Below are 23,903 nucleotides of genomic sequence, written 5' to 3'. Positions count from 1 at the left end.
TCAACGGAGTTCCTTGTTGAGATCTGCCTGGTCCGCCTAGTAACAGCGCCGCACCCCCATTGGCTCATGCTAATTCCAGTTTCCTCTGCCTCGCTCCCGGGTGGGGGGGTGGCGGGGAGGTGGGGGGGGAGCTCCCTCCAGGACCGGGAGCCCATTTTGCCGGAGTGGGCGAACCTCTGTATGGCCCGCCGCCCTGGCCGTCGCTGGCCCGCCTCGGGCCGGCCAGGGGGGTGCCCGCGGGGCTCGGACCCCGGGACCCCAGGACGGGAACCGCCCGGAGATAGCGCGCAGCCTCATAAATCACCCGGGCGGCCACCGGGGCGGAATTTTATGAATGAAAAGCAGCCCGGCCGCCCTCGTGCGCGGGCGGATGCTGCGAGGCTCCCGGGCACCCCGCGCCAACGCGGGCGTGGGTGCCGCGGGAGGGCGACGCGCGGTGGGCGCTCCCCGCCCGGGCCACCCACGGCTGCCGAGGCGTGAGCCCCGGGATCATGGACCGTCCTGGACCCCGAGTATTTGGGACCCTAAATCCCGGCGGGGGGAGGGGAACGCCGGACGAATCGGCCCCCAAAGAGGGGGTGTCTTGCCTTGGTGCGTGCCCCCTTGCGAAGGGAGGGGTCTTTTTTTTTTTTTTCTTTTTTCTTTTTTGTCCTTTTTCTTTGAGCCTTGACTGTTTTAGGGGCTACAGTGGTTTGATGACACAGGGAAGTAAATGAACAGTTTTCTTAATTTGGGGCAGGTAATGTGTAAAACTTTTTAAAAAATGTTAAGATTTGGTAAAATGTCCCTATGGTTAAAAAAAAAAAAACAACTATAAAGACGGAATCTAACAATAAAGCACTTTATGTATTCTTTTATATATCTTAAATTTTGTGATCATATTGAGGACCCTCTCCTGTAACCACGAACATGTAATAGATTTTTTTTGTTAAAAAACCGTCAGGTCAGTACACCCATTTCTTTAACTTATAATTGTTCTTATTTTTTATTGGCCCCTGCCACCCCCTTGGGGCTCCCGAATGCAGTCCCAGCGCAGATGATGGTGAAAAGGCGCCCCCCCCGCCCCCCCCCAACAGGACCAATTAGGGAGCTTCCGGTGGTCTTGTCCCAGACAGAGAAGCGACTGATATTTCCAGGGATTTATTTTACTTCTTCATTTTAAAATGAGCCGGACAGAGACCCCTGCTTTGCTGCCTTCTATAAAGGGTGTTTTTCTAACAGTTAAATTGCCGGGTTGGGTGGGTTGGGTTTTGGGGACCCCCGCAAGGACGGACTTGGCCCAGGTAGGGAGACAGCCCGCGGATCCCCCAGGCGAGGACGACAGGATGAGGGAAATGCTGGCCACCATCTTGGGCTGCTGCTGGAATTTTCGGGCATTTATTTTATTTTATTTTTCTCGAGCGAGCGCACGCTAGGCTGAAATCTCTTAAACGTTCAGTGTCCCCCACCCCCACCCCCGGGCAAATGCAACGACCCCCTCCGCCCCCGTGCACCGGAATGAAGCCTGCAGCCGGCTCGCGGGGCTCTCTGCCGGGTGTCCCTGCATGTTAAATGGTTCCTGAAACCTACACGTGTTAATGAAAATGAAAGGAGATGCGGGCGCTGAGATTCCTCGGCCGCCGCTCCGCCCGTGGGTGCCTCGTGGCGCTCTCGGAAGCGCGCCCATTCTCCCGGCTCCCATACAGGGTGTCGCCGAGCCCCAGAAGCCCCCTTCCACGTGGTCTTCCCCCTCCCCCCGCCCCGGCTGCGTGTGGCCCGCCCGCCCCTCCTAGCTGTCCCCCTCTGCAGAACCACCTCCACCCCACCCCACCCCCAAAAATCCCAGGGGGCCCATTCCGGGAGAACAGCCCCCCTTGCACCCCTCTTCCCCGGCGGCGGGGAGAAAGGCTGCCCCGGGGCGATTTGCATTTCTATGAAAACCGGGCTTCGGGGGCCACTGGGCTGCGGGACTCAGCCCCTCGCCGCTCCCCCGCGCTCCGCGCCCGCGCCCGCGCCCCCTCCCCCTGAGCCCGCCCCCGCCCCCTCCCTCCCATTCTCCGCGCGGCTTTGATCTCGGAACAACAGTAACGTCACACCGGCTATAGGGGAGTTTTGTTGGAAGTTGCAAAGTCCTGGAGCCTCCAGAGGGCTGTCGGCGCAGCAGCAGCCAGCAGCAGCATCCGCGCGCTCCGGCGGCGAAGGGCAGAGGAGCTCGCAGGAGGCAGGAGCGCGGCGCGCGGGAGCTCGGAGCCGAGCGCACAGCGACCCCCAGACCCACCGCCCGCCCCAGGCCACCCCGGAGAGCCCCAGCCATGGCACACCAGCTCCTGTGCTGCGAGGTGGACACCATCCGCCGCGCGTACCCCGATGCCAACCTCCTCAACGACCGGGTGCTGCGGGCCATGCTCAAGGCGGAGGAGGCGTGCGCGCCCTCCGTGTCCTACTTCAAGTGCGTGCAGAAGGAGATCCTGCCGGCCATGCGGAAGGTCGTGGCCACCTGGATGCTGGAGGTGCGGATCTGGGCGGCTCTCCTGAGACCCCCGCAGCCCGTCGCCCACACTCACGTCTCTTGGCCCCTCTCCTCCCACTCCAACTTTGAAGTTTGCCGGGGCTGCTGCTAGGAATCCTATTTTCAGAATGTAGAGATGTTGCGGGCATTTTTTTTTTTTAACTAGGAAGGCGAGGGGGCGTTAGAAATACCCTTTCCTGGGGGGAGGGGAGCGGCCGGCGAGGGGTCCCCTGGGGAAAGCCAGTGCCAGGCGCACCCCAGTTGGCCAGAGGGTGCGGGCGGGGGGCAGGTTGGGCGCCCTTGGTGGCCCCGCTGCGCCTCCTCTCCCGGCCGCGCGGAGCCGCCAGCTTCGTGGGGAGAGGGGCGCGTATTTGATTTTTTTAAATGAATATTCTGGGACACGTATGCAAGGGCCGCCCGTGCCAGTATTATGCGCCATCTTTGTTCTTTTATTGCAAAGCTAAAAGTTTATTAATTATTGGGGGCGGGGTGGGGGAGGGGGACAGCCGGCCAGGCGCTGGGGCCGCGGCTAGGGGCCCTGCGTAGCCAAAAACTGGTGGGAGGGGTTCGGGGACCGAGCGCGGGTATGGTGGGGGGGACCCCACTCGGGAAGGGGGGGCTCTTTGTTCAAGCAGCAAGTCCCGGGGTGCCCTGCACGGCCAGCCTGGGCCGGCGAGCACACCGGACTGCAAGGTCGCGTGGCCCCCAAGACTGCGGACGGATCCTCGTCCGTAGGGGTCTCCGCTTGGGGGATCTGTCTGGAGCGAGCCAGAGGCTCGGGTCACATTTTCAGCCTTTGAGGAACCCACAAGTATTTATTTAAAAAAAAAAAATTAAGTGCGGCGTGGTGCCCTTGCGAGAGAGAGAAGCGGTGCCCGCGCCCAGGGAGGGGGGGGTGCCTGGTTTTGAATTCCTGGGGATCTCCCCGGAGCCTGCAACGAGCTCCCGACCCCCGGCTCGGGTAGAGGGCCGCCCCGGGGTCATTTTCAGGTATTTTTTATGCACCCAGGTATTTTTTTTATATTTTTAAATATTTTTTGAAAAGATGACGTCTGGGGAAATGCGGCGCGGCAGCCTGGGACGCCACCTTTGTGTCTCGCAGGCGCTGCGAGCGTGGCGCCCAGCCCCCCTGCCCCACACCCCATCGGATGCGCCCCTGGCCTGGGCGGGGCCCCGAGCACCCACCGGGGCCAGGGTCCCCGGGGCTGGCCGCCCGCACACCGCGCACGCCGCCCCGCCGTGCCCACTCCCGCCGGGCCAGGCTTCCGAGGACTTTCCCTTTCAGTTTCATTCAGTCGCTGGGTGTCGGGGACACTCGGGGGAGGAGGCAGCGCATCAACGGGAGCGTCTGCCGCCCCCTCCCCGGCCCTCCGTGCGCCCGGAAACCCACGAGCCGGGTGGGGGGCGCGGGGTCCCGCACAGGGTCCCTGGGGCGCCGGCAATGACAGTCCTTGCCCTCCAGCAGGTCTGTGAGGAGCAGAAGTGCGAGGAGGAGGTGTTCCCGCTGGCCATGAACTACCTGGACCGCTTCCTGTCGCTGGAGCCCCTGCCCAAGGGCCGCCTGCAGCTGCTGGGCGCCGCCTGCATGTTCGTGGCCTCGAAGATGAAGGAGACCGTCCCCCTGACGGCGGAGAAGCTGTGCATCTACACTGACCACTCCATCCAGCCCGAGGAGCTGCTGGTAACCCCGCCGCCCCCCGACTCCCCGCTAGCCACAGGACCCCGGGGGGGGAGGACGGGAGACCCTGTTACCCCGAACCCCTCGGCCCCCCATCCCCGCCGCCTCCCCGCTCCCCGCCCCCCCTCATTTTTGCTTCGACTCCCCACGCGGCTCAATCCCTAGCGCGGCCCAAAAATGGGCGGCGCGCGCCCTCTAGCGGCCACGGCGTGGGCAGCGCGCGCTAAGGACAAGGTCTTGCGTGCGTTCCTGGTGCGGGAGATCTTTTTTGTCGCCACGTGTGGACTGTCATCTGAATAATAATCAACAGGAGCCTTTTCACGCGTTACATTCGCTTTTTTTTTTTTAAATCTGGGATTGCATGCTGTCCCCCATGTCCTGGGTCCCCAGATCCAAAACATCCACTTCTCTCCAAAACCCTGGTCCCACTCCCTCCCCCTCCCCCCATCACCTCCCGGGAGTCTCCCTGCACTTTTCATGTCTGGTCACCCGTTTCCGCAGCAAATGGAGATGGTGCTGGTGAACAAGCTCAAGTGGAACCTGGCGGCCATGACCCCCCACGACTTCATTGAGCACTTCCTCTCCAAGATGCCGGTGGCCGAGGGCAACAAGCAGATCATCCGCAAACACGCGCAGACCTTTGTCGCCCTGTGTGCCACAGGTAGGCTGGCCGGCTGGCCGGCCTGGTCTCCCTGGGTGCTCCCGGCGGGCTTCTTGCCATCCGCCTCCGTTTCCCCACCAGGCCCCTTCTGTTCTCAGAAGTGCTCCCCTTCCCCTGTTCTGTTGAGCAGAGGGCTTGGCCTGTAGGTGAGCCTGGTGTGGGGGAGGGGTTGTCCTCCCGGGGCTGAGTGGCTGTCTGCCTGTGTCCAGCTGCCTTGGTTTCTGCTCCCTCCCTTTCTTCCCCTCCCTCCCTCCCCCCCTCCTGCTTCTCCCCCTCTCTCTCCAGTCCTTTCCTATGTCCTCAAGGAGTCTGCGCTGGGGCCCCCTTCTGGCCTCTCCCAAGTTGGGCCACCTGCCAGGGGCGCCTACAGGGGTGGGGAGCCCGGCCAGCCGCCAGCGCCTGCACCACGTGCTCGGGCAGCCAGCTCGGCCCGCCCTGAGGCCCTATTAGGGGCGCCTCAGCCGAGCCTGGGAGGAGCTTTGGAGCGGCCTGCTGCTGTGGTTGACGGCAGGGGGCAACATTCCCTGCCCAGGCCCCAGATCCCAGCCGCAGCCAGCCTTGCAAAACCGAGGGTGGGGACACACACACACACACAGACACACACAGTGCTGCCTCCAGCTTCCCCCAGCCCCGATCCTGACACACACACACACACACACACACACACACCGTGACTGCTTCCTGTTCTCCCTGGAGACCCTGACTGTAGGACGCAGGCCCCATCCCATGTCAGATGTCACATCTCTTTGGGACTTACGCTGAGGGCCACACTTCATCAGAGGGGGAGGCTGGCCTCCGGTGCCTTCCCCACCCCCACGCGGCAGAGCCCCCAGCCTGGCAACTCCTTGCACCCTCCTGATGTCCGGGCGCCCTGGTGGCTGGTATTTCTGGGTTAGGCAAGAGCTGGGAAGATTCCGCAGGGCTCCACCCCCCTCCGAGTCCTTCCAAGTGAGGCATGGGGGCCCAGGAGGGGAAGCCAAGCACACTGCTGGCCTGGACGGCCCGGCCTGGGCGCCCCTTCCCCAGGCCTCCCGCTCTGGCCCTCGGGCAGGGGTGGGGAGCCTCTGGGAGGGGCCTCCGGAGACTCCCAGACTGCCTTTTATGGAGCTGAAAGTTGTTTGGAAAAATAGCAAGTTTCCTGGAGATCACACAAGGAGCGGTTCTTGCACACCCGCCCCCCAGGGTAGCTGGGGCAGCCTGGAGCTCCCCCTCTCCCCAGATCCCCGGGCCGCGGGGGTGTGGCCTGCGGGTGCTGGCAGTGAGGGCAGCAGCCCTGGCACACAGCCTGCAAACTGGCTCTGGTCCAGGCCCCCGGCCTTCTGCTCCGATGCCTGCGGGGACCCAGGTCGCTGCAAACGTTAACTCCAGGGCAGGGCCCCAGAGGGAGCAGCCGCCAGCCGGGCCCTCGGAAGATGCTCAGGCCCTGGTCCCGGCTGTGCCCCCACAGTTTGGGGGTGACTGAGATGCAGTTGTGCCCTTGGTCACAAAGGAGCCTCTCAGAAGGGAGTGACGTCATTGAGCTCAAAAACCAACAGGTTATGTGAGGTGGGTGTGAGCAAGGGCCCCCCTGAAAGGCGCCATAGGGGGGGGGGCTCTGCTCTCCCTACACCCGGAGACCGGGCTTCCTGAGTCCCTGCACGTGTGCACACGCCCTTGACTGGAATCGATCTACTGAGGAAAAAATCACTAAGAAATTATTATTAATAATAATAATAATAATAATATGAAGTGATATGAAAAAAAATAGCAACGTTTCAAAACATAGAATAGAACTGAAATGCATAAACATGTCACAATATATGTTTATATGCTGTACACAAGGCCCCTAGAACCATAGGAAATGCCAAAGATTCACTGTGAGTAACTCCTTCTCCAGTCGCCCGGGTGGGGCGTGTGCCCGCGCCGGGGACCGCCGTTCTGGAGGATGGCAGGCCTCCATCCCTGAGAGGCGAGGCCGCTGCTCCTGGTGGGTTCTGTCACCCTTCACTTGTGCCAACGGGCTCTGTGTTCACAGGGCTCGTGCGGAAAGGACCAGATGGGGGTGTTCGCGGTCACAGGGTGCCCTGGCCGGGCCTCTGCTGGCTGTTCAGACGGTGGCACTGGCCAGGGCTGCTTCCGGCCTTCGTTAGTGAGTGAAGGCACCAGCTCCCGCCTTAGGCACCTCCGGAGCCCCAGGGCCTTCTCTGTGCCCGGGCAGGAAAGGCGCTGGGCGGCAGGGACACCCACACTTCCTCAGCCAGGCCCCTGGAGTGAACACCCAGGCAGCTGTTGGCTGGGACAGGCCCTGTGGCAAGGGCACAGGTCACAGGGATCCTGCAGTGTCCCCACGCCCCGCCCCTTGCCTCTCCCTCTGCTGCAGACGTGAAGTTCATTTCCAACCCGCCCTCCATGGTGGCTGCCGGGAGTGTGGTGGCTGCAGTGCAAGGCCTGCACCTGGGAAGCTCCAACAGCTTCCTGTCCTATCACCGCCTCACGCGATTCCTCTCCACACTGATCAAGTGTGACCTGGTAAGTGACCGGGCACCCCCCCCGCACGGGCAGGGCGGACTGCTGGCCTCGGGGAGGAGGTGCCCAGCGCTGGGTGCTGCAGCCACAGTGGGCTCCAGGGGAATGCTCTGACTAGTGCCGAGGCCCCCGAAGATGGGCAGGGGGCCATAGGACCAGTCTCAGGTGGACAGTGCGAGCTGCATCTCCCAGAACTGGCAGACGGGCCCTCAGGGGCCACTGAGGCCTGGGAAGAGGGGCCGCTGGCAGTGGCGCACGCCCTCACGGGTGTGCAGTGGGCCCGGGCGAGCTTTGTCCGGCCACAACGTGGATCCCAATAAACAGCTGCCAAGAAAGGGCTCCTGTGGGGTCTGAGGTCGTGACCGTGGGCGCGGGAGCTGCCGCTGCAGTCAGAGCCAGAGGCGGCGGTGCTGTCTTTAAAAATGCCATTGTTTCGTCCCCACTTTATCGCTTTCCTTAAGGAATTAAAATAACAATGACAAGGGCTTATGGGCATTTACCAAATTAGACCAGAGCGGTTTGGTGGGAGTGAGTGAACCGTCTTGACCCCAGTCCAGGTCACTAGGCTGTTCCCAGAGGACCGTTCTTGTCTCTAGAGGCCGACTCCCCTCTGCCTCATGCTCACTTCACTCTCCAGTAGCCAAGCTGGGGGAGAGACGGGAGCGTGCTCACTAGAAATGCCACTAACCCATAGGGTGGGCGGGGAAGCGGTTGAGGCTGAAATGTGTCAGTCTGGTTACCCAGTGACAGGCATTGCTCAACCCCGGGGGGTGAGGGGGGTGAAGCCCACCTGGGTTGCCCGCCTTTCTCCAAAGCTGGGCCTCAGGGACCAAAGTCAGCCCATCACAGGACGGGGCTGAGGTCCAGGTGGGCACCGCACAAGGCCAGGGCACCTCCAGGACGCAGGCCGAACAGTATAAGGAGCCCCAGGCCACCCAAGTCATTCGCAGTCATGCACGGCTTAATGCCTTTAATGGCCGCTCACCACAGGAGGCAGAGGTTAAGTCCAAAAAGCAGGGCTCAGAGGGCCTCCCTGCCCCGGATGGAATGGCTGGATTCACCCCGGACAGTGGCGGGGCCAGAGACCAGAGCCCGGCAGAGGGATTCCAGCGAGAGGCCGGGCCCTGCTGCTGGGGACACAGGGACAGGCGGGGGAGGGGAGGGGCGTGGGACAGGCGCATCTATGTCCAGCTGGCATGTGGGCTCCTCAGGCTGGCGGCCCATGAGGGTCTGTCCTGGGGTTTGGGGGACCAGCTCTCGGGCGGGGGGGGGGGGGGGGCAGGGGGGGTAGCAACTTCAGGTCAGCCTCTCTGCTATGCTAATCACCATCCGGGTCATGGTGTTTGGGGGCTGGGCCTTCCCTGTGGGCCTCCTTCTGAGACCCTGTCCCCCTGCCGCCTGCCCCCTAGGACTGCCTCCGGGCCTGCCAGGAGCAGATCGAAGCCCTGCTGGAGGCCAGCCTGCGCCAGGCCAAGCAGAGCCTGGGCCCCAAGGAGGAGGAGGAGGAGGCGGACCTGGCCTGCACACCCACCGACGTGCGCGATGTGAACATCTGAGGGGCTGGCGGAGGGAGGGCCGCCCTGGGGCTCCCCTGCTGGACGCGTCCCTCCCGGATGGCCGCGCCAGAGGGAAAACTTTATCCTTTTTTTTTTTTTTTTTTTTTCTTTGCTCTTTCTCCTCTCTATCTCTGAGTTAAGCAAGAGAAAAAAGAAAGTCCCCAAAACTGTCTTTAAAAAAAAAAGTTAAGAAAAAAAAGTAGTAGCTGCATAACCCCGAGCTCTCATGGGGAGGAGGAGGGTTGTGCTATAAACATAGAGGACATTCTGGCCCATAATCGACTTAGTTGCGTAGGACTGTGTGTGTCTGCGTTGTAAGGGTAGGTTTTTAACACAAGGAGCGAGTCTGCAGGGGGGGCTCAGATGTGATGGATGTGTTTAAAGCATGAAAATGTTCTTTAAAAAAAAAACGCGACAAACCATTGTTAGAGGAGGGATTTTAGATAGAAAGATGTACTCTTGTGCTCCCCTGAGGAGCACGGCTTTAAGGCGCGGTAGGCATCCCGTATCCCGCTTGCTCATGCATGTAGTCACTTTATAAGTCATTGGTGCGTGTTTATTCCGTAGGTAGGCGTGTAACCTCTTCACCTTGTCCACGGCTGACGTAACCTGTCGGGTAGAATAGTGTCGCCGAGCTTCACCGAGTGCTAATCCTCTCCCTTCCCCGTGGACCGGCCACTGAGCGGGCTGTCGGGCACCGGCCAGCGCGCACGCTCTTAAAGAGAGAAGCCGAAGTAGCAGCGTCACAGATTCTATTTTTTTAATCCTCGTATTTTTGTAGCTCACTGGTTTGCGGAGACGCTGCCGGCCACCAGGCCTGCAGCCTGCTCAGACCCACGCGGAACCCACAGCTCTCACTCGTGTCGTCTCCTTCTCGACGTTCTGAAACCCGTTCCGTTTCGAAGCACTTTGGGTCCGGCAGTTCTAGGGAAGGTCTCTCGTTCGTGGGTGGAGGAGGGGGGTGGTTCCCAGTGGAATGGTTGGGATCGCTAGGTCGCCACGGCGTCCGCCAGGGGGGGTGTTGTGGGAGGCGAGGGTCCAGCCAAGAAGAGGGTGTGCGTTCCCCCGTAGCCAGGATGCGACGTTCCTTTTCCCCGTAGAGAGGCTCCAGGGGAGGAATCCCTTGGTGCCAACAGGCGTCCGAAGGCAGGGAGCCTGAAAGGTTTGCCTACAGGACGCGTAGTGTAAGGGTTAGGGAGGTTTTTAAACACTAAAAAAATATGTAATTTATAGGTAAGGCTAAAAGGAGTATTTATTGCAGAGGATGTCCGTAAGGCCAGTATGATTTCTCGAGTGATGCACTCTCCCCTGATTCAAACACACAGCCCGCTGCCTTTCCGGGACGGGCTCGATACCGCTTAGAGAAGGGGGCAATTTTCCCCAGGAAGAAAAAAAACAAAAACGTTGATCCAGCCTGAACCAATCTGAGAGGCATCAGGCCCAGGAGAGTTAGGGTCCCCAAATCAAGCTGTTTCAGCGTAGTCCCATGCCCACCCCTCCTTTCAAGAAATGGTAGCAACCGGTAGACAATGCACATCTTGGCTGTGGACCTGGGAGCAATGACTAAGTGGGGAGTGCGGAGGGAGGAGGAGAGGATGTGAGGGCGGAAGTGCGGGAGGGAGGGGGGCGGGCGGGACCACGGAGGGACAGGCTGTGCACCCCGTTTCTCATTCGCTGCTATGGATGACTTCCCGGCGTGTTCGGAAACAGACTCACCACGCTTCTCTGTCTCTCACATTGTTTTGCTGCTATCGGAGGATCAGTTTTTCTGTTTTATGATGTCATATTACTGCCATGTTCCGAGTTTTCATTTCCTCGTAGAAAAAAAATGTATTACGGATGCCTTTTTTGTGTGTGTAGTTTTTTTTTTTTTTTCTTTAATGTGATCAATTTTGATGTAATGTGATTACTGCTCTATTCCAAAAAGGTCCCCGTTCCACAATACCTCATGCTTCACTTAGCCATGTGTAGACCGGTGGTCCGGCCCCCATCTGGCCCGAGGCCTCCTGCTTCGGCAAACGGACACTCGGCCGAGATCCCCGACGGGCCCGGTGGGGACGGGCGCCGGGTTGCGTGCGGGCGGCCGCCCGGCGTCTGAGGACCAGCCAGTGTCCGTGTCCACGTCCTTCCCTGCGCCTGTCGTGCTGGACTCTCCATCTGCCCTGGCATTGACCATCCTAGTAGCTTTGATGGCTGTGTTGTTTTGCATATAGCTATGAAACCTGCATTATTATTATTATTATTATTATTGTTGTAACAAGTCTGTCTTGTGTGCCGTGATGGTGCTGTGCCCTGGACTGGCCCCGGGCTCCGAGTCGCTGTTTCCAGGCTCTGGAAGCCGTCGTGTCCCCGCGGTCTCTGTTCTTTTCAGGGCCGCGTGATGCCATCTCTAAAGAGGCTGCAGGTCTCGCCGAAGCCAGCCCGGGTGTTGCCGTGTGCCCGCCCTGCATAGCGTGCTGCCGAACCAGAAGAACGTGGGCCCTCGGTGGCCCTGCCCGGAGGGATGGCCGTGAGCTGTGAGGTCGGCTTCCCTCACCTCTCCTGGCTGCAGCCTCTGTCTCTGAACCAAACCGGGTCCCTGAGGTCGGGAGCACCATCAAGTCTGTGAGGGTCTGGCGGGTGGGCACCCGGTCTGTGTGTGGTTTTCGGTTGCACGTGGCGGTGTTTCCCAACATGGACATGTAACCAGCACGTTTCCGGCGGAAAACAAGACAAACATGAAAAGTCTAGAAATAAAGTTAGTAAAAACCCCAGGGTGGTGTCTGTTTCCTGGGGCAGCGGGGAGCCAGGGGCACGGAGCCTGGGCACAAGGTTCCTGGGCTGGGGGTGGCAGGCAGGCAGGAGGCCGGGTCCTCCGTTGGGGCAGGGAGGGGGGCTGTCCTGAGCACTGTGGTGTGTAGCTGCATCCTTCACCGCTACCCACCGATGATGGCACCTCCCCAGGTGTGACAACCAGAAACGTTGATGTTGCCAGCTGTTGCCAGTGATCCAGGAACAGGTGAAGCGCTCACAGCGCGGGGGGCGGCACTTGGGCCCCGAGAAGACTTTGGGAAAGTGATTGCTTCTGGCCGGGCGATGTGACTGCCTGGAGTGCCTGCAGTTCGCCCTCCCAGGCTGTCTGCAGATGGGAGAAAAAACGGATCCAGCCTTTGCTACCCCTCCCCTGGAGCAAATGGCTGCTTGCTCTGAGTCATGGTCCCGAGGCCCCAGGCTCCTGGAGAGCACAGCGTGTGTCCAGGCTGCGTTCTGGTGGCCGTTCACACGGACTGTCGATGGGGAGGCCTGTGGACACCTGTGGCTGCTACCTGGGTTTCGGCGCCCTGGGCTGGTGTCCGCAGGCCTGGGTCCCAGCTTCCCAGAGGGGGGGTCCCCGGTGTGTCCTTGCCCCGGGGCTGTCAGATAATTCAGGGGGGTTACCTGTCAAAGGATGTCACTACTTGTCAACTCACTGCGGCCTTTGAGCCCTGCCCAGCAGAGCTCTCCTCCGGGGCACCCGCGAGGCTGGCAGGGCACTGGGACTTCTGGGAGGAGGTGGGAAGGGACAGGAGGCGAGGCTGCCTCAGGAGCCTGCGGGGTGCTCAGAGGGGATCCTGTGTGGCAGGGGACCAAGGGACAGTCAAATCCAGAGAAGGCGCCTTGAAGGCCAGGCCCGTCCACGCCATCGTGGCGGCTCAGCCCGGGACGAGCTAGGCGTGTCGGTGCAGGGGGCCCGGGGACATCTGTGGCCTCCGCATGCGTGCAGGGGGCTGAGCAGAGGCTGCGACACCACCAGGGCCAGGGTCATGTTGAGGAGCAGTCCTGGGGGAGGGGCAAGAGTCTGAGTGTTGAGTTCCAGCAAGAACAGGGAGGGGGAGGGGGAGTGGGAGCGGGAGAGCGCCCTGCCCTGTGCAGGAAGGGAAGGGGGGAGGGTGGGGGGAGAATGCCTGGGGCTGGGCTGCGACACGTGGCAGTCAGTGTCCCTGTGCAGATGGTGGGTGAGGGCTGCCTGGTGGACAGAGTGGAAAGCAGAGCCATGATCCGGACACAGTCCCCGACGGGCTGCACAACTAAAAGCACAGAGGTCTGGGCCGAGCAAGGGGGGCCCCGTGTCCCCCATGGCCCTGGCTCTTCTGGGAAGCCCCCAGGGGAGGTGTCTAGAAGGCTCTTCCTCTGGGTGATGCCTTGAGCTGACCTCTCAAGCCACCCATGGCCCCTCGGGTGCCCGCGCACACTCAGAGATGGCAGTGAAGGCCCATGCCTACGGCGAAAATGAAAACTGAACTGTTAGGGACTTCACTGCCCTCCCCTGGGCCTGCCCGGCCTCCACCCCAGCTCTCCGCCTCAGGCGGCCCCATGCCACCCTCGGCTCACCCCTCCTGGGGCTGCTGGCTCCTCTGGCTCCATCCAAGGTCCTGACACCTGGCCCTTCCCCCCCTCTTACTCCCCATCTCACCCCCTCCTCCATCTCCCCTAGCCTGTTTCCGCCCCTCCCCCCCACCAGGCTCCTGCCAGACCCCACCACGTGTGCCCGGGGTGTGAGCCTCAGGACAGGCGTCCTGCTGACGCTCTCTGCCCCAAAGCCAGCCTGGCAAACACAGTGGGTGCTGGGAAGTGGGAGCCGAATGGAAGGGGCACGAGCGTTCCCACAGGTCACCCAGATGCTCTGAGTCAGAGAGAGAGGCCGCCCTGCCTGACCCAGCTGGCGGGGGGTGGGGGGAGGATAGACGCAGCCTTGTGAGGAGGTGGGGGCAGGGGCCCAGCAGAACCAGAAGGCCCCAGAGCCCAGCAGAGCTACGAGATAAGGACAGACAGTTCCTTGCTGGGGCCACGGAGGGGAGAGGTGGGGCCCCAGAGCAGGCAGCCCCGGCTGAGATCACAGAGTGAGGCCCTGGGGGCGGTGCAGCGCCGTGCTCCCCACACCCCTCAGCCCGTCCTGCAGGCCATCCATCCCGGCGGCAGCCAGCGGGCTCTGCTGCGTGGGGGCCCCGCTCGCTGGGCAGCCTCTAAGCACACAGGCCTCTGTCATCCCAGGAATGTCTTTGATCAGGTTTACACTGAGGGGAAGCAGAGCAGGGCCTCTAATCCGTTCCCACAGTCCCGGTGCTGGCCCCCAGCCCTGAGCCACACCAGGGCCCAGCACACAATAGCCGGGGGGCGGGGAGCGGGCAGATCCGGGCTCGGGCCTTGGGGCCCACATCCGGGGGCACGGTCCCCGCCGCTCTGGAGGAGGCTGGGGAAGAGAACTCTGCAGCCCTCCACCGTCGCTGCGGTCAGCCCTGAGCGTTTCAAAGACCACAGCCACCATGAATCCCTTTCAGCCTTTTCAATCTCAGCGAAGGCAGCTGGGACGAGTCTCCCCCGCAGGCTGCTGAGGGCCCAGTGCTCCGACCCCGGGACCCCCACGCTGAAGCCGGGCCGCCCGCGTGTGTGAGGGCCCCTGCCTTCCCAGCTTCCATCGCGAGAAGAGAACTGCTCACGTCCACTGAGCACAGGCTGGCACCAGGCACACGTTAAGTGTCCAATGTCAGGTTTCTCCCTAAATCTTGGAACAACCCTCCAGGGTAGGCAGCAGCCCCGGGCACGCCGATGAGCGGGCCCTTGGGAGCCCACCTTCCCCCAGGTGTAATTCTCCCCTTTTCCAGCAGACTGGCCACCAATCTCTGTCCAACCTCAGCCGCTGAGCAGAAGCACCGCAGGCGATGGCACACGAAGGAGCATGGCTGCGGCCAGGCGAGCCTTCTCTGCTGAACGGGCAGCAGGCTGAGGATGGGCTGAGGGTGTTGGCTTTCTGGTCCCTGTTGTAGATGAGAGGCGCGGTCACCGAGCCAGGGTCACACGGCCGGGAACTGCGCCCGGGGCCAGGGCGGTCTTGAGAGCCTGCCCTCCTGTCAGCTCTTGGCTCCTCAGAGAAGAAAGGGCACACGGTCCTCAAAAGTGGGCTTGAAAACGCACAAAGCCTGCATCTGACTCCACCCAACGCCGCGCACACCGCAGCCAGGCAGAGAAAGGGGCCTGGGCGGTGTCCCGGGGCTGCCGGAGCACATGCCCAGACTGGGGGGCTTCCAACAGCAGCAGTTCTCACAGGGTGAACGTCTGAAACCAAGGTGTCGGGCTCCTGCTCCCTCCCAGCTCGGGTGGCTGCGGGCACTCTCCCCCAGTCCCTGGCTCATAGCTCATTGCTCTGGTCATGGCCTCCGTGTCCTCATGGCCGTCCTTCCTCTGTGCGTCTGTCTTCGCGGAGCTGGGGAATGAGGGAGTGGGAAGAGGGCAGGGACGGCTTCCTGGAGGAGGTGACCATTGCACAACTACTTTAGGGGTTTTCACGTGACCTCAGCATGACCCTCAAAACACCACTGTAATTTAGAGATATCAAAAACTATGATTAACAAGCCAGTGATCGCCAAAACCGGTTTGGCTCAGTGGTAGAGCGTCGGTCTGCGGACTGAAAGGTCCCAGGTTCGATTCTGGTCAAGGGCATGTACATTGGTTGCGGGCACATCCCCAGTGGGGGGTGTGCAAGAGGCAGCTGGTCGATGTTTCTCTCTCATCGACGTTTCTAGCACTCTATCTCTCTCCCTTCCTCTCTGTAAAAAATCAATAAAATATATTTAAAAACAAACAAACAAAAAAAAAAAAACAAGCCAGTGATTGATCCCAATTCCCAGTCATTCGGGTCCTTGATGAATGAAGGGAGGAATTGGCTTGCGATCCGGGGGGATGAGTCACGGAACCGGTGTCACTGATCACAGGACCCGAGAGGCCAGAAGAGGGGCGTGCTGACCCCTGACCGGCAGCAAGGCTTCCTAGGAACTCGGTCTGGCTCTCCAGGGAGCTGGGCGGGCACAGTCCAGTGCAGTGTCTGGAGACCCTGAGGATCACTGAGGCAGCCCAGCCCTGCGTGATGGGAACAGAGGACTACGTGGCTGCCCACACTCACCCTGACACCTGGATGGGACAGGCTGAGCCTGAGACAGGGAGGGAGAGGGGCCTGTGGGCAGGAGGGGTCAATAGTAACTGCTGACAGGCGGCTGGACCGGGGCAAGGGGAACTGAACTAAGCATCACGGGTACCATGCAGTTTCTGACCCTGCCAGGAAACAGGTGGACAGAACGCCGCATGGGGCTGCCACTGCGCCTTCCTCTGTATCCAGATCCCAGAACCCCAGGAAGGTACTGGCTGGATGTCAAGTTATAAATAGTCCCAGACGGCCTTTTGCTTTAAAACACCGTTTATTTTTCCCCCCTCCAATTGTAAAAATAATACATTATAAAAGCAGGTAACAGAAGATACAAAATCCACCAAGGAAAGCAGCAGAAACTGACTTCCACCGCCTGGAGAGCCTGGTGGGGGGGTGCCCCGAGGACCAGCAGAAAGCAGTGTCAGAGCAGCACTCGGGTCTGCCTCCCCCACCCCCCACTCCCCTCTCAGCACTCAGCAGGGGCCTTCAGCCCCGCAGGGGCCCCCAGCCGGGTCCCCACGCCCAGCAGGAGGGTTCACAAGACGCTGCGGAAGGTCTGTAAGACTGGGTCGCCTTTTTATTCGCGGGACTCCCTGCTTTCAGAGGCACTCCCTCCAACAGGGGCAGATGGGAGCCAGCATGCCAGCCCCCCGGGCACGTGGTAGGGAGGGGAAACGCTCGAGCACAGAGCAATGTGGAGAACCACTCGGCTCAGGGAGCACTGGCCGGGCCGCTCCCTGCGCACACCCTCCACGGGAAACACACAGGAGGACTCCTGCCCACAGGACCGCAGGGTCCTGCACAGGAGGGTGCACCCAGCAGAGCCATCGCCTTGTCTCCAGTTTAACGCGCTCCCCCTTGACCACTCTGAACGCCGCCAAGCCCGCCTCACCTGGAACACCTAGCACGTCCGGCTCCGAAGTCCCGCTGGCCTCTCCTCTCAGCTGGGCCACAGGAGAACGGGAATGGCCCGCCTGGTGGGCCACAGAGGGATCAAATACAACAGGGAGGCAGGTGCTGGTCCGTCCCAGGGTTCAGTCCATGTCACCGCACACGTCTCTACTTCCTGTGCACTTACTACATGGCAACCCGAGGCTCTCGTGCCCGTAAAAGGGTTCCTGGGCGCCGAGTCCGGGCTGGGGAACCCGCTGCGTCCAGAAGCAGCTGGGCCAGACGCCGGCAGGACCAGTGAGGCCAGCCGCTCCGCGCGGACAGGAGGCTCCGCCGGGGCCTCGCGCAGGCTGCAGGGCAGCCGGGCTCGGGCCGGCGCGGGCTGTGGGGGCACCGACGCGACGCGGGCAGGCCCGCCCGGGGAAGGAGCCCTCCCCCGGAACAATGAACGCCCCATCATTGTTTTCCTTTCATCGCAGTTTGGAACACTTAGCATACGGACATCTGTTCCTTCGTGTTTCATCTTTGTTCATCTGTCATCCTCAAAATGAAAGTCCAGAACCTTCCGCACTGATTTTAAAGTCCGGCTGAACATTTAGTAATGAGCAAAGCTGAAAACACAAAAGAGAAGAGAGGGTTTTTATAATCTTGTGTATTTTGACTCTCAATTGGAGCATGACTGCCTCTAGCCGCAGCTTCTCCCTCCGCCACGGGCCCTCACGCAAGTCCACGCTGACCCCCGTGGCCAAACAGCCCCCAGGCCACCCGTCCAATGACCCCGGGCCTGCGCCACTCCCGCCCCAAAGACACACACGTGGACAAACCTGTTTAAACTTCCCTCTAATTCTGTCTAAGTCTTCGTGAAGGTTGGCGTAAGTAGGGTCACCGTAAGGGAACTTCTGAATCATGCCGATCAAGGATTCTAAGACCTTCATCTTTTTGCTGTAAAGCACAGAGACAAAGACTATTAGTGCTTTGCACACACGGGCTCCGGTTATGTAACAACCACGGCCATCACTCACTTAAAAGTAACAGGCGTGCTAACGGGCCCAGTGCAGAAGCTGGATGATTCATTTTCTTATTACACGGAACAACATTTGTTTACCTAGCAACGTGCTCTTGCCCACTCCCACGCCTCCACATCAAGTGCACTGAGCAGACAGACATGCCTCCGTCCCAGGCGTGGAGCGGGTGACTGGGACAGCCCCCGACAAGCACCCGACCGCTGCTTCCCTCGGTCAGAGGCGTGGGAACCGGTAAAACCAGGCAGGACGGAGCGCCGGCACGATGGAGCCTGCTCTGGACCTGGGCGGGTTCCGGGACCTAGACACTCGCTCCCAGAGTTCAGTGGGGGGTGAACCAGCCTGCTCCTCCCTGCACAGGGCAGACAAGGCGTCTGGTGTGTGCGTCCAGCTCCCGTTCCTCTGGGCGGCGGGTGGTTCTGCAGGAAGAGCAGCCCTGAGCGACGGCTCCAAGCTCCGTTACGGAACCCCCGAGCCTCAGTGTCCTCGTCAGTAAAGCGGGGAGTTAGCAGGGACCCTACCGGCTTTCGGGGCCTCAGATAATCTATGGGAAATGCAGAACCTAGTACAGAGTAGGTGCTCAGTAAATTTAGTCTCCTCGCTTCCACCAGATCCTGGAGGCCGGGCTCCCACCTGGGGAAGTTCAAGGGTGAAAACAGTCATGAATGTGCACACCTGGCTAACGTGCCACAAGGGACCCTGACGGCACCGCCCTGGACCACATCCGATCATCTGCGTGTCTAGAGTCTGCTAGTGCCTGATTCATGGGAATTTCAAAGAATTCACCTGGAGGTGGATCAATAGCAATTCGAAGCAACCAAGACCTCCTGTGAGCCTGCTGTACTGCCGGCTTCAGATGCAGGCGTGAGGGAGTCTGCCAAGCAAGCTGCTGGACCAGGACCAGGGTGGCCACCTCTCTGAGAAAGTGCAGCACGGTGAAAGGTCAGAGCAAGTTAATTAAAGCAACAAAGCACTTGGTTTCCAGGGAGATCGCAGACGGAGGCCAGCATGTGGGAAACAGTCGTATTCGAACGTGACGTGAAGAACACCACCATTTCCAACTTTGCAAGCAGCGACTTATTCTCCCCCGGTCAGTGATGCTGCTCCGAACACACCCAGCGAAGTCAGTGTGTGCCAGGAGGGCGTGGGCCGCTCTCAGCGCCCCAGCTCAGCCCCGGCCAAGTGTTGGTCTGTGTGAGACTTCACCAGGCTGCTCATGGGGCAGAGCAGCAGCTCAGAGTTCATGGAAAAGCTACGGCCGCCAGGGGTAAAGCACCGTCCTGTCTGGGATGCTGCCATCCATGGCTCCTCTGCTGTAAGGAGCCCAATTCCACTGAGTGCTGATGCGGACGCAGGTGTCTCTCTCAGCACCCTCATTTGGGGCGTAAGATCCTCGGTCAGCTTTCTATCGTTTTTCAAAACTGTACTGACCTACAAGAGCCAGAAGCTGCAGGCCGTTCACTGGCCATTCCGCCGGCCAGGGCGCTGAAATAGAGGCCACTGGGTTGTGCGTCAGAGACCCTCAGGCACTGCTGACAGGGTGGGGGCAGCCGCAGGTGGGCTGTGGGCATCCGCCTGCCGGTGTCAAAGCTGCGGTTCCTTCTCTCTGACAGGCCAGGCACAGGGAACCCCTGCTCTGGGCAAGGATTGGCGCCCTAGGTGTGGGCACCAGGGCAGCATGCCTCCACCCGCCAGCAGACCTGGCACCGGGGAGACGCGTGGAGAACTCCAGGAACGCACCTCCCCTCACCCCTTCAGGGATCGGAGTGGAGAGCCAAGCTCAGCGGTGACTGCCACCCAGTGGTGCCCCAGGCTGCCAGCCACTGTTCCAACCAGATCGCCAGCCACCCTGCGCTCCCGCGGGCTCCTCAGGGGAAAACCCCTGCAAAGGCACCAGAACCTGGTCAGTTTCCAACTCTCCATGCGGATGGAGCGGCTGGTGAGCAGACAAGCCAGAGGGCAAGCAACTTAGGACCAGCCACTTGGCTGCAAGCACCCTGTTCCTACATCTGAACACAGGGGTGCCCAAGCTCCAGAGACTCAAAGTATCTCAAGTAATACGAGTCATAGAGACGGGAATGCCACCTTCTCTGCTCTCCTCACGCCCCTCCCAGGCTGGGCAAGGCCGCCAGCCATCAGAATGAAGACAGATGCTACGGGCCACACAGTAAGAACAGTTTAAAAAGCCTGTGACAGCCAACAGCACTCAGTGCTTCCAAGTGTAGATGCCTGTTAAACACACTGAACACGCATCTCCTTAGCAGATCCAGTTGGCTAGGTTAAAAAACTGGGGACGGTGAAGCGAGCATTTGCGAGCCCTCGTCATACCGTTACTGTTGGACTTGGTTAGACATTCAGGTACAGGGGAAGGAGAAGATATAATCAATTTCAACATTACTTTATTGGCTGGGTACCCGGGCACCACTGCTCTAAATGATGCCATGAAAAGCCAGGGGACATGAGGACTCTTGAGAAGTAGTAACAACCGGTGTTCATCAGACACTGGAAATGTGCCCAGGACTGTCTCTTACGGTAATCTCCCCTTGCTCTCGGGGGAGACAGTCCAAGACCCCCAGTGGGTGCCTGAAACCATGGATAGTGCCCAGTGCCACATATATTGTTTACACACACACACACACACACACACACACACACACCTTTTCACTTAAAGGAAACTCTTATGGCTTCTCCATGGTGCATCCTAATTGCCGGCACCTCCACTCTTGCACTCTGGGACTATGATTAAGTAAAATTGGGGTGGGAGGGGGGGGGGGGGGGTTTGAACCCAAGCACTACGATATCAGGACAGTCCATCTGATCACCGAGATGGTGACTAAGTGACTAACCCGCAGGGAGTGTCTGCAGCGTGGACTCGCTGGACACAGGAACCATCTGTGTCCCAGGTAGAACAGAGCAGGACGGCATGCAGTTTTGTCACACCACTCACTATGGTGCACAATTTAAAACTTAGGAGCTGTTTATTCCTGGGACTTCCCATTTAATATTTTCAGACTGCAGATGACTGAAACTGCAGACAAAGGAGAATTACCACATTACTGCCTATTCATTTCACGATACCATTCAAGCGTGGCCTGGTTATTTTCTCCATTTTGCAGATGAGAAGACTGAGACATTAACTGCCCAAGGTCATAGCAAGCTGTGGAACCAGCACACTTGGTCCATACACTGTAAAGGAAAGAAGTCTGGGACTTACCTGGCTTTCTCAGTTGCACAGCTGTGCAGGAGACATCTCCAAGCAAACGCAAAACCTTGGTAGCACCCGATCTGCGAATTCACAAACATTTAAGAGTAAAATTAATACACAACTAGCTACACTCGATTTCATGATCAAGCTCCCTAAACAAGAGCGGGGCGGAGGGCAGTGGTGCTTCTTGTATTGCTATTCTGGAATGAGGTGTCGAGCATCAGGCAGGGGGAGTTAAGTCAAGTCATCAGTGGGGCAGCCAATCTCCAAGCTGGGCCCATGGATCCCAACCCCTCCGACTACACCAGGGAGGCCAGAACATGGAAGAAGAGGGCGCACATGACTTCTGACATTAGACACACAGACAGCGTCACCTGTACCTTGCTGTTTTGGATCAATCACTCACTCAAGTGTCATGAGGACATTACAGCAGACCCACTGACAGACCCACAGGCGAGAACCGCTGCCGTGCGAGCCATCTTACAAGTGACTCTTCCAGCCCCAGTGGAGCCCTGGCTGGTCTGACACCGTCATCAGGAGACCCCGAGCCGTGAGCACCCAGCTCGGCTGCTCCTGGCCTGCTGGCCCTCAGAAGCTGCTGAGAACCAGTGTCTGCTGACCTCAGTCCATACGTGTTGTGCCGATTCTTTCTGCAGCAGCAGATATCTATCTCACGGCCGTGACTGCCTAACTTAGCGTTCAGGGCCAGATGTCTGTAAGTGAGGGCCAATGTAGGACGAAGGGTAAAGAGAAGGAAAATCATGGCATTTCAACCTAAATGAAAATGCAGTGCTCCCACATGACACAGAGCCGTTTTCTGAGTGAGGACTCAGCTGGCTAAAATCATGAGGTGGCACCATGACCCTCGCCCACATCGGAGGTGACCATGGACTGCTCTTCTCACTCCCAGCCACACGTACAATGCATTACGTCCATTGGCAACATGTGCCGGCGGTTCTGGGCTAAGAATATTTCTCCATCAATTTACAGTCTCGTCAGGGCCTGAAGTGCTGGCTCGATCAGACTGATCATCAAAGTAAGCTCTAACCGGCCCGTGAGCAGGATTCCCTGCTGCCGGGGACGGCCCCTTACCTCAGACCCGATCTTGGCTCCATATACTGTGCCATGCTGTCTTCCTTCAATTATGCCCAAACCGCTGCCTTCTTCGTAGCCTTCCTGATACCCCTCCCCGCGGAACCTGCAGCAGAGAAGAAGCGGGTTTGAACAAACAGGAGAGAGAGCGTTTTTCCTGGAAAAACTCTTCCGTGTTGCCAACACAGAAGAGAAGTTTTTCCAGGAAAAATGCTCCAGACCTAGCAAGACAACAGAATAATAGATGAAATACAGAATTTAAGTCAGAAGACTTAGGTTCCTATCCCGGCTGTACCCCTTCCTAAGTCTGTCCTCTGGCAAGTCACTGGACCTCTCGAAGCCCAGCTGGCCTCTTCTGTAAGGAGGAGCGTGGCCTCCTTAGTGATTCCCAAATCTGGTGGCCCGCCAGAGACACGCAGGAAAATTTCAAAGATGCCAATTCAAGAGCCTCGGCCCACTAGTCACTGAGTCCGGAGTACGACTTAGGAATCTACTTTTTGAAACCTCCTCGGTGATGCTAGTCTGTAGCCACGGTCCTACGAGTCTGTGAGAAATACACTCAGCCACTTGTTTCAAAGAACTCTGAGAAACACACTGGGTTTTCCATCACATCAGGGTAGACTAGCAGAGGAAAATGTCATTAGATCACCACAAAACGTATGTGGGGCTTGAAGTATAATACCAGCTCTGATTTTGAGGGCTCAGCAGTAGAAATGGCACCATTTAACCTTCAGTCACCAAAAAGTAAAGTTTGCCGGAGCCCCTAATGAGGCAGAGTACATGGGTCTGGCCTATTTTGGTTGTGTGATCCTGGACAGTGACCCTGCCTCATCTGTAAGACAGGGTGAATAACAGAATCTACTAAAACAGATAATGGGGGCGGGAGTTTGCAGCACTCAAGTCAGAGTCGGATTCACAATAAGCTCCAAATAAAAGTCAGCAGCGACTGATTGACATCTATTGCTGTCTCAGAGAGGCACAAAGCAATTCACAGCTCCTCTTGTCACAGCCCCAGGCGCTCCCAGAGGATCTGGGGGTCAGGGATGACGTCTGACACATTTATCAGCATGTCCATGAATGCTGCCGTATGTCCTACCACGTAGAAACAAGAGAAAGGGGCAGTGCCCAGATGGCAGAGGTCTGTCCCGGCCGAGGACGGGGCGTTCCTGGACGAAGACAGCCAACAGACCGAGCAGATGCCTGGGGCAGCCCAGGGCGCGGAGGCGGGTTTGGAGGAGCAGCTGGGCACGTGGGCCCGCCCCGCCCCAGCGGCCGAGAAGTAAAGGGGAATCAACCATAGCTCGGCCCCCACACGTGTCCGCTGCTTCTAGGGCCACACAGAGTTTCCTCGAGCGGCCACTGACCCCAGCAGCTGAGAGCGGACCCGACAGGTCGGAGACCCACCTGTCATCCGCCATCACGATGGAGTCGAACAGGTCCTGACCCTCGGCCATGGCGGCAGCCCAACTAGCACCTGCCCGCGGGCTGCGCCCACCGGCGCGGCTACCACCACCCGGCACGGACGCACCTGTACCGAGGAGGCGAACACTACTTCCGGGTTCGGTTGCGCGGGGCATGCCGGGAAAAGACGGCACGCCAGAGGGTCCAGCAGCGCCGGCGCGGAGCCGGAACGCGTGCGCGCCGGGACAGCTTCGGGCGGTGCTGGGAGGTGCTGCGCAGGGACGAAGCCCCGCCCCCGGTCCCGCAGCCCCGCCCCCTGCTCCACAATGGGCTGGAAGGCCCCAGCAGGGAGCAGCCACCTCGCCGCGGGGGCCGTGGCACGTGTTTTAGGTTTTACAAAAGCGAGCAGATGGGATTGAATTACTCAGGCGGCTCCAGAAAGGACCTGGGAAGAAACTGGAAAAGCG

The 23,903-nt window shown here is 59.6% G+C and overlaps 3 protein-coding genes across 6 annotated transcripts in view; 1 reads left to right on the top strand and 2 right to left on the bottom strand.

Moving 5' to 3' along the window:
- CPT1A (carnitine palmitoyltransferase 1A) overlaps positions 1-22,504 on the bottom strand; it is a 388,913-nt gene extending 366,409 nt beyond the window's left edge. Inside the window, exon 1 of the mRNA XM_084894564.1 lies at positions 22,501-22,504. The gene's annotated coding sequence lies outside the window, so the exon portion shown is untranslated. The remainder of the gene's footprint in view (positions 1-22,500) is intronic.
- Positions 1,924-11,641, top strand: CCND1 (cyclin D1). 4 transcript variants are annotated; one of them, XM_084894586.1, is made up of 6 exons: positions 1,924-2,489; positions 3,954-4,169; positions 4,668-4,827; positions 7,187-7,335; positions 8,742-8,867; positions 9,456-11,641. In XM_084894586.1, exons 1-6 carry the CDS (start codon positions 2,292-2,294, stop codon positions 9,465-9,467), a joined length of 861 nt encoding a protein of 286 aa, XP_084750712.1. In that variant the 5' UTR covers positions 1,924-2,291; the 3' UTR covers positions 9,468-11,641. The 4 variants fall into 4 exon arrangements, with proteins under 4 accessions (XP_084750712.1, XP_084750711.1, XP_084750710.1 ...); XM_084894585.1 differs by having other exon boundaries at positions 1,928-2,489; positions 3,951-4,169; XM_084894584.1 differs by having other exon boundaries at positions 1,931-2,489; positions 8,742-11,641.
- Positions 15,521-23,639, bottom strand: LTO1 (LTO1 maturation factor of ABCE1). Its single transcript, XM_084894606.1, has 5 exons — positions 23,440-23,639; positions 22,036-22,141; positions 20,953-21,023; positions 17,541-17,658; positions 15,521-17,327 (listed from the first exon to the last, which is right to left on the bottom strand). The coding sequence occupies exons 1-5, from the start codon at positions 23,610-23,612 to the stop codon at positions 17,259-17,261; spliced, it is 537 nt and encodes a 178-aa protein (XP_084750732.1). The 5' UTR covers positions 23,613-23,639; the 3' UTR covers positions 15,521-17,258.
- Between the last annotated feature and the right edge of the window lie 264 nt (positions 23,640-23,903).

The sequence above is a fragment of the Pipistrellus hanaki genome, assembly GCF_964339955.1.
Source record: "Pipistrellus hanaki genome assembly, chromosome: 9".
In the NCBI taxonomy this organism is placed as follows: Eukaryota; Metazoa; Chordata; class Mammalia; order Chiroptera; family Vespertilionidae; genus Pipistrellus; species Pipistrellus hanaki.
Note: the sequence above shows the minus strand (reverse complement) of the source record. Positions and strands in the feature narration are given on the sequence as shown.

Coding starts and splice junctions, on each gene's coding strand:
- CCND1 (XM_084894583.1), top strand. CDS start 2,292: ATGGCACACCAGCTCCTGTGCTGCGAGGTGGACACCATCCGCCGCGCG. Junction 4,170..4,667: donor TCCAGCCCGAGGAGCTGCTG/GTAACCCCGCCG, acceptor CCGTTTCCGCAG/CAAATGGAGATGGTGCTGGT. Junction 4,828..7,186: donor TGTCGCCCTGTGTGCCACAG/GTAGGCTGGCCG, acceptor CCTCTGCTGCAG/ACGTGAAGTTCATTTCCAAC.
- LTO1 (XM_084894606.1), bottom strand. CDS start 23,612: ATGCCCCGCGCAACCGAACCCGGAAGTAGTGTTCGCCTCCTCGGTACA. Junction 22,142..23,439: donor ATCGTGATGGCGGATGACAG/GTGGGTCTCCGA, acceptor TCTCTGCTGCAG/GTTCCGCGGGGAGGGGTATC. Junction 17,659..20,952: donor TGTGCAACTGAGAAAGCCAG/GTAAGTCCCAGA, acceptor TGTGCTTTACAG/CAAAAAGATGAAGGTCTTAG.